Here is a 16768-nt window from a genome sequence, read left to right as displayed (position 1 = left end):
AGCCAAATATTTTGGGGTCCTTACTAATGATCTGAAGTATCACTTCGGATCCATGACCCCAAAAACCGATTATCAGATTTGGCGATTGAAAATTTTGTAAGCCCGGTTTTTGAGTTTGGGGCGTGACAGTAACTGTCTTAGCAAGATAGTTCAGATTGGCATGAACATGGGAGAGTCAGTCCATCCCAAGTATGACATCGAATTGTCTCATGTTCATAACTATCAAGTTGGCATGTATTTCATGGTTGGCTAGGAAAATGGGACATGCCCGACACACCCTGCTTGAATCAACGAACTTTCCCACAGAGGAGGCTATAGTGATGGGTGTATGTATTTGGCTCATTTTCAATTTTAATCTTTCTACCATAAAGCGAGCAATGAATGATAGAGTAGCACAAGTACCAAATAACACAAATGTTGGGACCTAGTCTGAGGGGCCATATCTTCGATAAAAATAAAATTAAAAAAATTCAAGGCACCATCGTCCAAATTCCTCAAGAAAGTATTGAGGTCAGTATTGCAGGTTTATCTATCCGTCTAAATATCTCTGGAAAACTTTTGCAAAAATCCAAACTGACGAGTAGACTGTTACTCTCAGAATATTCATTTTCAAATCGTGCATTGAAGTGACCTGAAATTTAGAACTTAAGTCTCTGACTATCTGGTGGATTACCAAAAAAAATTTCAGATAAAAAATCCTACGTTTGATTAGGGTTTTGTCTCTGTTAAGACAAAAAAACTTAATTGTTCAACAACAGTTTTTACTGTTTTCAAACCACTATTTGAATGTTTGTGATAACTCTGACTGCCTTAAAATTTTATGGGGTTGTCAAGAGGTACATTCGTAACCTCCAGAAAAATCACAAAAATATTTGGACGTGAATTTGGTCAGGTCTAATTAGAGACACTAATCCGGTACAATTTTTCAGTCCGAAGGGAGGAAATTCACTGAAAAATTGGAAAACTCCACTTCTAACCATTCCCACATGTCGATACTTGAGAGAAAATGCCATTCTAAACCTGGAGAAGGTCCTAGAAGGTTTGGGTTTTAATTTTTCATAAATTTTCTTTGGGGTCAAGTTCCATGGGTTGCTAGAAGAAGAGAAATGTTGGGGGGGGGGAGGGATGTGGAGGGTCCTTGAAGAGGTTAAAACCATTGTTGGACGAGTGTAGGAAGGTCTGAATATATAGGGAAAGGAGCTACAACCCATTATCCAGTCAACTGGCTCAAACAGCTGGACAATGGAATTCAAGGCGGTGGGTAACCCACCACCCGAACTCTCTCTCTCTCTTGGCAGGATTGGACACGTCTCTTCACCTAGGAAGAGGGTCCACTTGGGAAGAGATATTGCAAGGGAATTTGGTACAAAATGAAGATGAAGTGATCGTGGAGAGGAGAGGAAATTTTGAAAATGGGAGGGAAATTTCAAATTTTGGTGAAAACCCAAATCTTGTGAGAAATTGAGGGGAAATTAGAGAGATATTATGAAGAGGAGAGAAGATCTAAAGCACTTACCAAAAAATATTTCAAAAAAAATTGGCATCAATTGCGACCGTTGATTCGCAGTCTAATGGACCAGATCATCTTTCCAAAAAAATCCAAAAATAAAAATAAAAAATAAAAACTATCATCGATTGCGATCGCCGATTTGCAATCCGATGGACCGAACTATCCTTAAAAAAGTCCAAAAATATTTTACTAAAAACGATATCATTCACGATCGCCGATTTGCGATCCAATGGACCAAACTATCCTTCAAAAAGTCCAAAACTATTTTAATAAAAATGACATCAATCGCGACCGTCGATTCATAATCCGATGGACTGGACCATCCTTCAAAAATTCTAAAAATATTTCAATAAAAGCCAGCAACGATTGCAACCATCGATTCGCGGTCTGATGGATTAGATCATCTTTTCAAAAAATCCTAAAAATAATTCAATAAAAACTGGCATCGATCGTGATTGTCGATTCACGATCTGATGGACCAGATCATCTTTCCAAAAAATGCCAAAAATATTTTAATAAAAATTAGCATCGATCACGACTATCGATTCATGGTCCGATGGATCGGATCATCTTCTAAAATTTCCAAAACTATTTCAATAAAAATCGGCGTCGATCACGATTCGATGGACTATATCATCTTTTCAAAAATTCCAAAATATATTTTGATAAAATCTGGCATCGATCACGACCATCAATTCACTGTCCAATGGACCGAATCATCTTTTCAAAAATATTTCATTAAAAATTGGCATCGATCGTGACCATTGATTCACGGTCCGATGGACCAGATCACCTTTTTGAAAATTCCAAACATAGTTCAACAAAAACCGACATTAATCGTGACCGTAGATTCACAATCTAATGGACTGGACTATCCTTCAAAAATTCCAAAAAATATTTCAATAAAAACTGACATCGATCGTGACCGTCAATTCACGGTTCGATGGACTATATCATCTTTCCAAAAAATACCAAAAGTTTTTCAATAAAAAATGGCATCCATCACGACCATCGATTCACGATCCGATGGACCAGACCATCCTTCAAAAAATCCAAAAAATATTTCACTAAAAACTGACATCGATCATGACCGCCAATTTAATAGACCAGACCATCTTTCCAAAAATACAAAAAAAAAAAAAAAAAAAAATCAATAAAAACTGGCCATGATCACGACCGTCAGCTCGTAGTCCAATGGCCTGGATCTTGTACCTAAAATTTTTCACAAACTTAAAGTCCCAACTACACTCTAAGATCTGCTCATCCTCAGGGGAGTCCCAATAGCTAACGATCTAAGGAGATCCCCAGGGACTCCAATCAACCTTTAGGACAATGGACCCGATTGATCACGATATGAATCTTAGCTAAGATTATCGGCCAGAACCACATCATCCTTAGGGGTGTACATCGAGTTGAACCGAGTTGAGCTGGCCTCAGCTTGACTCTGCTTGGCCACTAGCTGACCTCAGCTCGAACTCAGTTCGGCTCGATCCTCGAGCCTGACTGGCCAGCTTGGCTCGGTTCGGTCAACAGCTCAGGCCAATTCGAGCCAAGATTGAGTCGAGTTTGCCATTGCAGCATTTTCACAAACACCTGGACTGCACCTTCAAAATCTCACTGTATTTAAGACAGCAGCAATGGTTTTACAGGTATTTTATCAAACACCTTCTAAGCAACATAAAAATGAAGAAAAAAAAGGGTGTTGGTTTCATATACATACCTTCCTTGCCACTAGCCACACTTCTTTGAGTCATTTCATCAAACACTTGGTGAGCAACATCAATATCAAAGTAACCGAGTCACCAAACTAGTTCGATCTTAGTTCGATTCGAGCTGGGTTCGATCCGAGTCGAGTCGAGCTGGGGCCAGCTCGAACTCGGCTCGAACTCATTTTTGAGCTCAAAAAATCAGCTCAACTCGGCTCGAACTCAGCTTCGAACCGAGTCAAATCGAGCTTTTTCGAGTCGAGTCGAGCGAGCTAACTGAGCTAGCTTGGTTCGTGTACACCTCTAATCATCCTTAATAAAAGCCAGACCAAATTGCAGTTAATGGTCTGAATCATCCCCAAAACTGCTCCCAGTGGAGCCTGGGCCATTAATGGCACGACAAGCCACCCCAGCGAGTCTGATTACGGCATGAGACGATGGAACCAATTAACCATCTCTAACATATTGGAATCTTGATCACAACCACTAATCAGACCCGAACTAATAAAACAGCGAGGACGAATTACAGCTGAATATCCCTGGTGAGTCCAAATCATGATCACAACCATCAAAATCCAAGTAATAAAACAAAATACCCAGTGAAATCCAACTTGATCAGAGCCATCAGATCCCAAAAGTAATGAAATCCAAAAACTCCACACATCCCCAATAGAGTTAATCTCGATCGCAACCACGACGAGTCAAATCCATCCATAAACCACCAAAAAATGCGTCTCCAATAAATGATTGGTCCCGATGTAGCCGTCACCTATGAAAAGACGGATCGGTCCCTTTGTATGGTTCTCAATAAAAACCAGCTCGCTAGAAATCCCACAGGCATCCCCAGTGGAGGTGACTAAGTAAGCTAGACATATTTCTAAAAGCATTCTGCAATAAAATCCCCACGGAGTATCACTTCCTTGGATGGGGCGACTTTCCAAAAGCATAAAAAAGATTTTCAAAATAAAGCGTCAGGCATCCAAGGCACTAAGATGTCTTTCCTACCTCTAGGTGGGGTCCGACACAAAATCAAATAAGATCCGATGTCCCGCGATTTCCCCAAAGACTATTAGATCTAAATGCACACCAAAGTGCGATTAGTTTGGACTTCAATGATAAAATGGTCATACTAAATGTTTGTAAGGATCGATGATAGGCCAAAGCCTTGTTAGAAGAAACCGTTTAAGCAGTGGAAATAATGAATTGTAACCCAAGGTCGAAACCAAAAGATTGCATGGAAAAAGGTCACCCACACATACCTACACGTGGATATTTACGTACCTTGATCGAGTCCAAGTCGGCATAGTAAGTTTTCTCTAAGGCTACAGAAAGTGCAGGGCAACCAACCACTTTGACGATTAAGCAAAACAAGTACTCCCGGGGTGATCTGGAAAACAATGGACATTCCATTTCCAATCAGTAGGGGGATCATCATGAGGTAGCAGAAATCGCAGGGGCACTATTGTACTTGGCTCTTCCGATGTTAGTATTAATCATGAGTGAAAGGGCTGCAATTGGTCACCCGTAATGCCACAAAAAGCGCATGAACAACAATAACATTTTTTCCAAACCCTCGTGCATGTGTGAGTTCTCTATTTCCAGGCAACCGACTGATACAAACACAAATGTGGGCAACGAATCTAAACCACAACTCGTGACTGACTAGTAAAGGTGGGGTGTCCAGTCGCTTTGGTATTCAGTCACACGCAACCTCTGCCAAAGAGGGGCATCTGTAGACACCCCACCCTAGGCTGACAAGTTGATTATATTAGACCGTCTTGATGGCTAATCAACCCCTAACCCAAGACTTTAAACCCTAGGAATCTCAAAACCCGACTCCCCAAGTTAGCTCACCAAGTCAACCCATTGAGTCATGCCAAGTCGAAATCCAGTCAACTCACCTTGTCAAAAAAAGTCATAAGCCGATCCAAAACAAAGTCCAAGCCCAAACCCATAGGCTTACTAGAGGTCTTAAGCAGCTTCAGCAAATAAACCCCAAGGAAATCGAAGTTCCCACATGCTTGTGGGAGACCACTTGCCAAAGCAGGAGGCAGGCTATGGCCTAGGCGGCGGGTTACCCACCTCCTGCCATGTGGCACACCTCCTGCCTTAGCAAGAGGTCTCTAACACATGCAAGGTTTCTTCTTTCCAACTGGTCAGCATATGGGGGTTGTGGAAAGTCCTTTGTACCCCTCATTGAGCCTAAAATTACCATTTTACCGGCCAATCTAACCATCTAGATCGTACCATGTGGCAATATGAAATTTCAGCCATCAAACTCTGTTTCAACACTACACACCCCCTCCATCGGCATTGTGCAACACTTATTCCCTTGTCAACCTCCTTAGTCATCTCATCTATTAGTATTGCATCGCATAGCACTACGTACTTAATTGACTTGAACATATACTCTGTGGCTTGCCGATATAATCATATCCTACCCGCTAGAAACTCTGGTTGATTAGTTCACGCTTTGGCGAGTGGAGAAGTCAGGGTGGATTTATCCAGCCCAAACCAAAGCTTGTCATGGGCATTGCATTTGGCACAACTTCACACACATTATTGCATCATTATTGCGGAAGGACTAATCATAATCCTTAAAAATTAGTCAGATCCAGTGAAGTAAAGACTATATGTTTCTACGAGCACCTAATACCTTCCCTCTCTGTAGCCATGGTCCCTTACCCCAAATCTTTAGTCACAGATCAATGAATCATTTTAGGATTGAGAACCTCTAGATTCTCCATCCTAACATTTCTACAGGGTTTAGGGCTAGAGCTGGGCATCGAGTCGAGTCGAACTGAGTTAGGGCTGACCTGACTCGATCCGGTTTTGAAATAGGCCTGACCCGAACTCGACTCAACTCAGTACCGAGTCCAACATGCCTAAACCGATCCGAATTTGGGTCTAGCCTGGACTAATCTGGACTGAGTCTGACCCGGTAAAAAGTACCAAGTCAATTTGAGTTGGCACCGATTCGAATCCGATTCGAATTGAGAGATGAGGGAGGGAGGGAGTGGAGAGGAGAGTGAGAGGAGGGTGGTGGGCTTGGAAGAGGAGGGTGGGTGGGAGGGACTGGAGAGAGAGAGAGAGAGAGAGAGAGAGAGAGAGAGAGAGAGAGAGAGGTGGGTGGTGATGGACGTGGGTGGTTGCCAGAATTGGAAGAGGAGAAGGATGAGGGAGGAAGAGAGGGATGAGGGAGGAAGAGAGAGTTTGGGATCGGGTCGGGATTTTTTATTATATATATACCCGAATCCAAGTCGAGTCAATTTCGGATCGAGTCGAGTCTGACCAGATCGATTTTCAGGCGAGTCAAGTCGAGTTACTAGGTAACTCGAACTCGACTCAGTTTGAGTTCAGATTAGGAGAAGCTTACTCAGTTCGAACTGACTGACCCATTCAGTTCGGGTCGAGTCGGATGAGTCGAGTTATACAAGTTGAGTTGTCCCCGGCCTAGCTCTATAGCCGACTATGGAAGTGGAGCAATTGGCTAGTGGCAACTGCAGTCAAATATAATATCATTTAACACTTAACCAAAGCCCTTGAAAAAGGCAACCCATGGAAAAGCGCGATCCACCCGCGATCTAACATCCACAAGTCTACAAAAGTGTTGGATCAAGCTGATATTTGTGTTTTCCCTTCATCTAAGTATGGGTGACCTTATGAACAGGTTGGGTAACACAAACATCCTAGTGGAACCTAGGAAGGTTTTAGTGGTGGGCATCATTGTCCCTACTACTTTTCTCTGGTGTGGTTCACTTGAGCTTTGGATCTGGCTCATTTTTTTAGTCATGCCCTAAAATGATATTACAAAACGGATGGACACAACACATATCAAGGGTATCTAACTACGGTGAATACTTTACATGCATATCCATGGTTAGAAGTGGAGCTATGAGAGTAGCATTGTGTATGGCAAATATCTTGTTTTACTTCCAACTACGGTGGTAATGATAATCATTAACCATTTACAACGCATTGCGGTTGTAATTGCTATATTGGTTTCACCAATTACCACCATAAAGTTAAGGAACGTGCAATTGTTGCAAATTATTTTACCCATCTCCTGACTACATCCACTCATTTGACTACCAATTCTAGTGTTTGATTTATCAATGGTAAAATCAAAATAATAGCATTTTTACATTACTTTAATATAAAATTATTACCGAAATGCACTTGTGTCACTATTTGGATTACAGACTTTCAAAGTAATGTCGTGAAAAGTGCAATATTTACAAATTCCTTGTCTCTTGAATAGATCTCCATTTGACAACTTGATCAACAATTTCCATTTTAGCGGTGGTAAAATCGAAATGATGACATATTTCTTTTATATCTTTAGGATAATTAGTGAAACAAACATGCCTTAAGCTTGTACACATGGCAGACAAATTTTGAATTAGACTTAGTAAATTGTGAAATCATTGTGGCTCAAAAACAGTTCTAAAACCATATTGAATGAGCAATCCTAACTTCTAGTTTAAGGATGCTTATTTGTTGAAATTGGGCCTCTTTTTTTTTTCGTTCACTATCCAGAAAATGTTCACTAATCCTAGAGTCAGGTAATCAAATAATCATAACTTTCATTTTTTCTTAAATGAAAGGATCGACCATTCATTCCGGCCAAACTCCTTTATACAAGAAGCCCACCCAAAACCAGCAGCCAGCCAAGCTACATCTTTTGGGCTTGCTACATCTAAAGTAGGGCCCATGACTTGGACGGTTTAATTGGAATTAATTGTATTCCAAGCATGCAATCACACTAAGTAATTTCTAAGTGTATGTGTATCATTCATCACACTCTACCAGAGTATGGAAGGAGAGTATTTTGATATTTTGGCAGGCTATGATGCTAGATTGGTTGAACATTTTTTAAAACTACGATTCATGGACACTTGTTTTTGAAATATGAACCAGCAGATGTTTTCAGTTTTAATCGTCTTATAAATATGAACCGATCTAATAATTAAGGAACTAATTAAGATTAATTTTTGGTTTACTATAATCCCACCTGATGGATGGAGTGGACGTCATATTCGCAACATGATACTCAGCATACCTTTGATTGTCCATCCTTCCAACTATTGATTGGGTAGTTAAGATCATTATATCAAAATGTGATTTTTGAGAGGGTCAAAAAGTGGGCCCCACATGGTGTTTGGTACAAATCCATAATTGGCCAAAAATGAAGATGATGGTCTGATTGGGCTAATATTCAAGATCAATGGTTTGGTTGGATTGATATATTAAAAATCAACAGTTACAAGGTATCAATATCAAAGATAAACTGTCTGATTGGATGAAATTGGATATAGATAGTATGGTTAGGCCAATATTGATAATCAAATAGTCTAATTGGACCAGTCTTGAAGTTGAAACCAAACCACATAGCTACCACATATCAAACAGCTTTAAAACTCCACTTCCATTTCTGATCTTTAACCTTGACACTTTGGAGAGAATGGTCCCTACCCAAAAATGGGGTCAGGCGTGCAAACATGTCTACGAAAAAAAAAGGTCAGTGGAAAAAAGAAGACAGATGATCCATACATGTGTGACTAGCTAATGAGTGGACCAGCCTCATTTTTGAGCCACAGCATTTGAAAGTTTTTGAGGGGACCGCAGATTCTGTTTTTCAGTGAAATGATGATGTGCATTCCTTGAGCAGGTCCAGGGCGGTCAACGGATGGGGTCCTATCATGGTTTGGGTCTCGTTGGGTACATCAGGTCGTTTCAAGTCCAGGTCATTATTCTTGAAAAAGCAGAGATGGATCAGATCAGGTTCAGGCACCCACCGGGTTTTTGGTTCTAGGTCAAATGAGAGCATCTACATGGTTCGGCCCACCTGATCGATGGATTAGATCATACACACATGTGCCGCTTTGACACATGCTTAGTGTGTAAACATGCTCTCTTACGAGAGAGGGGATTAGTTGAGACCCCGACCTCACCCAAGAGGGTGAGGCCCCTACCATGGGGCCCACCTTGATGTATATATTATGTATCCAATCCGTCCATCCGTTTTTCCATATCATTTTAGGGGATTATCCCAAAAATGAAGCAATCCAATTATCAGGTGGACCATACCATAAGAAACAGTGGTGATTGACCGTCCTACCATTAAAAACTTCTTAGGGCGCACTGAATCTGTTGATTCGATATCAAGGGATCAGTAGATGTCACAGGACAAATCTATTTTTCGCTTCCCATGTGGCGGCGAACAATGCAGCTTGTGTTGCGGGAGATGCCCACCTGTAGGGCCCGGCCTGCTTCCTGCCTGAACGAACCACTCGCTAGCTAGCCGGACTAGTGGGAGGGGACCGACCATAGAAAACCATGGTAGTTATTGGCTCGTCTGACCCAACAGCATTCATGAGTCACTCGTTAAACTGTTAAACTGTCCCTCGGAGACAACAGAACCTAGGTCAAAAAGTTGACAAAGTCAGTCATTCCCCGTGGTGTTTATTTACCATCCAATCTGTTGACAACGTCACATAAAGCCTGGATGATGGGAAAAAACGAATATCAGCTTGATCCAAAACTTTCGTGGTCCATCAATGGTCAATCACAATTGTTTCTTATGGTATGGTCCACCTGATAATTGGATCTGCTTCATTATTGGAATAATGCCCTAAAATGATTTGGAAAAATGGATGGACAGCATGGATACATAATACATACATCAAGGTGGGCCCCACGGTAAGGGACACACCATCTTGGGTGAGGCCGGGGTCTCATGTAATCCATCTGGCTTAGGAAACCTCATTCCATTGCTTGAATGATCAGTATATGCCGCTCAGCCATGGGTTGGAATCCATTTTGCAACAAAAAATAATTAGACATGAGCCAGACCTGACCCAATCCGATTTTAATCGGTTCCAAGTTGATATTTTAACCAGGTCCAAAAGGTGATACCCAAACCGGACTTGATTTCTGAACAGTCGGAAAATTTGGATCTAGACTCATTAAAATCGGGTCAGGTATGTCCGGTACCCATTGATAGCCCTAAGTGGGCATAGCCCAGCAAAAAAAGAAGAAGATGACATTAGACAAGAATCGATTGGAGATCCATTATCACACTATGATCGTAAAGATACAAAGAAGGTGAGGCCGCAGCAGTGTAATTTGGCTCTGCTAGTTTCTACAGGCAATGTGGTGGATCCCAGTACGACTATTTAAATTTGAACCTACAAAATATTCTCTCCATAATTAAAGAAGAGAAAGCTTACGTCGCGTACCCTTCCGCCATGTCATAACGATTTGGTACTCCAGCATCCGTGATCATTGTTATCCGTTGATCCTCGAAGCTTCCCTCCATCTCTTCGCCTTTCCCATCTGAGGGCAGTTCATTGCAGTTGATGCTTTGCCATATGGGCCTCTCTTCTTGAAACATCCTGATATGAGTTGATGAAGCTTATCATCAGGAAAATGAGAATACAAGGTACCAACAAATGTATTTATCTGTGTAGCATCAAGAATCGTCTAGACAGGCCGGAACTTGGTCATGATCCAGATCTGACCTGATTGTGTCAGATCCCTGGACTTGGACCCAGATCCGACCTGATAGACCCATATGTGGGTCCAAACCCGATATAAATGAGACTAGGTCTGCCAGGTCATTCAGTCATCTAATCCATTGACAGATAGAGATTGATTGTTATCGTGACCATAAATGGATCAGACCAGGGTCAACCTAGATCTGACCCAACTATCAATACGATTCTAGAATTTGGTCCAAGATATGACCTGATGGACCCCAAATATAGATCCAAACTGGGGACCTAGTTGGACCAGATGCGCAAGATCATCAGGGAAATCTGACGATTAGCAGCCCTAGCATTGGGACCTAATGCAAGTTGGCAGGACATACAAGGAAACTGGGTGCATGAGTTTTGCTTTTGTGGCTGTGGAAGATTGAAATTGCACTAATAATGACAAAATTTTTAAAAAACAGAACCAGCATTATGCAGGCTTTCTAATACATGGGCATTTTCACACCGGGCTCGAGTGGGGTTGCCTGTGGGATGCAGGGGCACACTTAGGGTGGGTGGCTCGTGTGAGGTGGGTGGCTCGTATAAGGTGGGTGGCTCATGTAAGGCAGTACCCATGTGATGTGGGGCCCACGAGGGGGGTTCAACTGAGGTCCTAACCCATGCGATGTGGTGCATGGGCTATGAGATTAAGGGATTAATTCGCCATCCTCTATAGGTTCGAGCTTTTAGAGCAAGTGGTTAATTGTCCTGCATCATTTTCATTTTCCCACTTTTCCAGTCCCAAAACAAAACGTGATAAGTATCAGCATAGTGACAAATTTCCTTCTCGACGACTTCTCAGAGCAGGAATTTCTTGGGATATTTTATAATTATGTTTTTCTCGTGATATAATCCGGAAAATCTTGCTGAAAATAAAATATTAAAATATCTATTATACTTAGTAAATGATTTTAAAATTTTATAAGTTCAGGTATAAAACGATTTTTTTTGGGGGGGGGGCAATAAAATTGTGAAAAATTAAAACTGCCAAGATCTTGAAAAATCTCGTGATATTATCCTTTGATCAAAATGTCACAAGAATATTCAGATATTTTTAAAAATATCAACGATATTTGTCACAGTGGGTATGGGAAGGTCCTGAACATGTCTCCTCCCTTGCATATTGGGACTAGCAAAGCATGTCAACCTCAGCAAATTGGAACTTCCAATGTACTTGCCACAATTTGAAGTTACAAGTCAGATGAAACCACTCTTTTCAGCAGGCATCAGGCTAAAATAAAAACAACTTCATGTTAGAAAAAAAAAAAAACTTCTTGCTACCATAAAATGTTTCCACTGATAGAATGGAATCAAAATAGCACAACATATACCCAGTAATATTCCAGGCCTAACCAATGAAATATGTAACCTAGAAATGCCCCATTTTCAGAAAATAAAACGTAGTATCGAAAAATTTTCTCAGCCCAACAAACAGTACATTTGGGTCCACCTTCTGGTGACTGAAATTGCTCATGTGAGTAGCCACATTGTCGCTTAGCCTACCAATTAGCCCCCACTAAATATGGAATATCAGTGGTAATTGTACATCTGCTAGCCAACTATCAGATGGATCACCTGTTAGGGGGGATATTTGGGCATATAAAGATGAACGGTTTAGACTACTAAAAGGTGGGCCCAGCATGCACCATTGCCAGGTCAAACAGAAATTGATATTTCTTTTCTCCAAAAAATTACATAACAGCTCCCCCATTTTGGCATTTTCCTTTAGTAGTGGTGCAATGGATCTGTTATTTTGAAGTCTTCACAACATTATATTGTGTCATTTGAAAGGATTATACATCAGTTTTGCAAAACTCATGTGCCATTTGAAACGATGATGATGCTTTCAGTTTCAGTAGCACCACAGTGACCAATCTTGTTTGTGGCCTGGAAATTTCTTGCGAGATTTTCAAATCTCGATATTTTTCTATGGATATTATCTGGAAAATCTTGCCAAAAATAAAATATTTATTGTAAATTAATAAATATATTTAAAATTTTAAATATATATTTATATAACAATTTTGTGGTTTTTACTATTTTTCATGATAATATAAATCTTCCGATATTTTGAAAATATCACAATCATATCGTTTAGTGTATTTTTCATGATATTTGTCGTACTGAGTGCCTCTGGAAACTATGATATTTTGGTGGTCGCATTGGAAAACTCTAACACTATTACTTCTTATCATTCTTTTATTGGAACATTACCTTTGCAAATGGAAAACAATCCTCGAAATCTTTGGAAAAGGAGAGAGAGTGGAGATTTAAGGGTATCAGAACTTACGGATGCTTGCAAAGCAAAGGGCAATGGATTGTGATTGCATACTTGCAAGTGGATATTTCTTTTATCGAACTGATCAAGAACCTTGGTTCTGAGCATACAAATCTAACCTGTGGAAGAAAGAAATTGGCATATAAAAAGTGTAACAGAAAGGCAAATCAAAGTAATTGGAACTGCATTTAATTTCTTTTATACCTCAGTCTCTCGAGGCTGATTTGTGAGGTCACAGATGGTTCCGTTCGTGTGCACATGAGCATGATACCTATTAGAAAATTTTTGCAACTAATCAGTGTCCCACCAAACTCTACAAGCGGGTGGTGATGTGAGCACGTACCTTTGAGCAGCATCTTTTGAGCGAGGATCCTTCAACGTTGAAACATCAGACCGGTTCTCACTGAAGGCAGCTGTGGCTTCGGGATCATATACACCCAAAACAAACTCTTGCACGATCTGCAACAAATACAATGTAACAGATTTTATTTTATTTTTTTACTTGGTTATGGGTGCATACACATACACACATACAGAAAAATATGAACTCCGTTTCTTGCAAAATATTGTAGTGTTTGAATATTCAATTCAGGCTGTTCTCAGCAAAGCCGTCTGCTAAGTCAGTAGAATTCTAAGGCTCTAAATAGAGAGCAGGCAAATGAGTTGATGATCATCCAGCAGATGATAACACAAGTAAGAGTGCACTTGGTGAGACTAGGATCTGGAATCCTACTCTCCCCTGCCTGTGCATGTGAGATACAGGTCATTCATCAGGTGGCCCCACTGTTTGCAATAGCCTGAAAATCAGGGAGGTCGATCAAGAGGTTGGCCGCATGTATTGTTGAATATGGACCATCTGTTATCAGGTGGGGCCACATGTATGTCGAATTCATAATGTTGGTCAATCCTTTTGAACTTCGATCTTTCCATACGGTGACCTGCCTGATGAATGGGCAGGCCTGATTTTTGGCCATCACACATACACAATGGGCCCAACATGATGAATAGCCAGGATCTCATGATCGAATGCCATTGGTCAATATGGCGAGTTCCCACCACATTCCCAACAACAAATAAGAGCAGCCACTGAAGTGATGTCAAAAGAGAAGATCTTCCAAAAAGAAAACGATCAGGCAACCATGTCATAAGATACAGTCTTCCTGAACACACTGGTGAGGGCGAAATATAGGATCATCGACCTGAGGATATGCACAATATATTTGGGTTTCTGGCTTGTACAAGTGGGGCTGTTCAGTGAACTAGACAATTGGTCTCCCTTGAGGCCCACAAAGGATGGACCATACCCCAAATATCTCCTTGAGAAAACAACCTACCCTTCAAACTTGTGTCCTACAAGTAGACAGTTAAGAAGAGAAATACAGTGACAGATCATATTCAATGTTAGTGTGACCTATGTAAATGGTCTATATTGCTGAACCACGGGCCACACTCACCAGTCTGGAAACCCAAGTACACTGGCTATCTTCCGCTTGAGGAACATGTAATTGCTCATTGATGAAAGATTCAGCACAAGCCAAGAAAATAATTTTGGCAAGGTTTTTATGGGAGAGGTTTGTTTAGAAAATTAAAGTCACAGGTTCCAAGAAAGCTACGTTTCAAACATAGTTTCCAAATTCATACGCTAAGAGAAAGTTGCTCCATGACCATCAGTACTGGTGGTGATAGTATGCACTAAATTGAAGGTTGCAATTGGTCAAAGCTCCAGCCATAAAAATTTTCTCTGTGATAGGAATCATGTGGCTTGTTTTTGGTGTACAGGTGTAATCACATCTGGCCGAAGGGGTAATTTATAATGCCCTTTTGCATAATGGTTTAAAGCTTAATTCAAGAAATACACCAACATAGAGATTTAAATATAGAACAGACTATATTACTGAAACGGGACATAAATTCGAATATTTACTACTTTTTCTGGTTCAATTAAGGAAGTTACATAAATCCTTCCATAAGATGCTAATGAAAATGATATGCAAGAAAGCAAACTCTTATGCAATTAATGATTGTATTTGGATGATGAGAGAATTAAATCGTGATTGTTAGTTTAATTAAGTGGAGACTCCAAAAACTTATGATGTTTAATGGTTTTCACAATGAGGAAGTTACATTTCCTTCAGGTCCGACTTTAAAAGTAACAAAATGGCAATTGACATGTAATACCCTAACCGATGGCAATTCACATGCAATGCTACAACCCAGTCCGATGGATCATTTACAAGCGATAGTTGAAAGGACCCACTAAACAGGGCCATTGGTAAGTCACAAATTGGACTCGTATCCATGGACAGTTGGGATTGTCCTATCCATGTACATTTTGCTCTATGCCTCATTGATGGTGGAGCCCATCAGAGCTGCTCTGATCATTATGCAAGTCATTCTAGGAAGATCGGGGTGGGTTCTTCGTGCATGCATCATGTCCTTCTGCTAGTTGGACAAATAATTTCAATTCATTTCAATAATGCATCCAACACAATCTTAGTGAGAGAAGTGTTATCTCTGCGATAGGAATCATGTGGCTTGTTTTTGGTGTACAGGTGTAATCGCATCTGACCGAAGGGGTAATTTATAATGCCCTTTTGCAAAATGGTTTAAAGCTTAATTCAAGAAATACACCAACATAGAGATTTAAATATAGAACAGACTATATTACTGAAACGGGACAGAAATTCGAATATTTACTACTTTTTCTGGTTCAATTAAGGAAGTTACATAAATCCTTCCATAAGATGCTAAAGAAAATGATATGCAAGAAAGCAAATTCTTATGCAATTAATGATTGTATTTGGATGATGAGAGAATTAAATCGTGATTGTTAGTTTAATTAAGTGGAGACTCCAAAAACTTATGATGTTTAATGGTTTTCACAATGAGGAAGTTACATTTCCTTCAAGTCCGACTTTAAAAGTAACGAAATGGCAATTGACATGTAATACCCTAACCAATGGCAATTCACATGCAATGCTACAACCCAGTCCGATGGATCATTTACAAGCGATAGTTGAAAGGACCCACTAAACAGGGCCATTGGTAAGTCACAAATTGGACTCGTATCCATGGACAGTTGGGATTGTCCTATCCATGTACATTTTGCTCTATGCCTCATTGATGGTGGAGCCCATCAGAGCTGCTCTGATCATTATGCAAGTCATTCTAGGAAGATCGGGGTGGGTTCTTCATGCATGCATCATGTCCTTCTGCTAGTTGGACAAATAATTTCAATTTATTTCAATAATGCATCCAACACAATCTTAGTGAGAGAAGTGTTATCTAATTTCCGCTGGTCAAAGAATGGGTTCATGAAAACTCATAACATTATAAAAATTACCTTCTCATCCTCCACATGAAGTTGTTTTAAGTGTTGCTTATAGCAAAATTCATAAGACCACCAACCCTCTTGCTGCATCAAAGTAATGTAAATCATTCAACAGCGAATGAGAAGTCAAAGAAAAAGATAGAATATTTAGGGAGATAGATCCTCACTCTAAGTAAGCATCGGTCTGTTAGCACTTCCATCAGCTCATCCGGTGTTTTCAACTTTACCCGCCTGTCAGATTCCATGATCATGTTGCTCATGTTCTGTTGAGGGAATGGCTTTCCACTTTTAGTTTCCTCGACCATAGGCAAAAAACACAAAAAATTCTGCCCTTTCATATTGGTCATCACCAGGGACTCCTGGTCGTCATCCTGTATAACAATTGCACCACCACCTTTCGTCATGCTA

The 16768-nt window shown here is 40.4% G+C and overlaps 1 protein-coding gene across 1 annotated transcript in view; it reads right to left on the bottom strand.

Annotated features, from left to right (window-relative positions):
• Positions 1-10264: 10264 nt before the first annotated feature.
• Positions 10265-16768, bottom strand: part of LOC131216858 (protein OS-9 homolog) — a 28264-nt gene continuing 21760 nt past the window's right edge. The window contains exons 3-8 of the mRNA XM_058211448.1: positions 16528-16731; positions 16373-16444; positions 13373-13488; positions 13234-13300; positions 13042-13148; positions 10265-10613 (exon numbers count right to left, since the gene is read on the bottom strand). Coding sequence (XP_058067431.1) covers positions 10445-10613; positions 13042-13148; positions 13234-13300; positions 13373-13488; positions 16373-16444; positions 16528-16731 — 735 coding nt within the window. The 3' untranslated portion in view covers positions 10265-10444. The remainder of the gene's footprint in view (positions 10614-13041; positions 13149-13233; positions 13301-13372; positions 13489-16372; positions 16445-16527; positions 16732-16768) is intronic.

This window comes from Magnolia sinica, chromosome 10 (assembly GCF_029962835.1).
Source record: "Magnolia sinica isolate HGM2019 chromosome 10, MsV1, whole genome shotgun sequence".
NCBI classification, from domain to species: Eukaryota; Viridiplantae; Streptophyta; class Magnoliopsida; order Magnoliales; family Magnoliaceae; genus Magnolia; species Magnolia sinica.
This window is presented reverse-complemented; position numbering and strand designations above follow the sequence as displayed.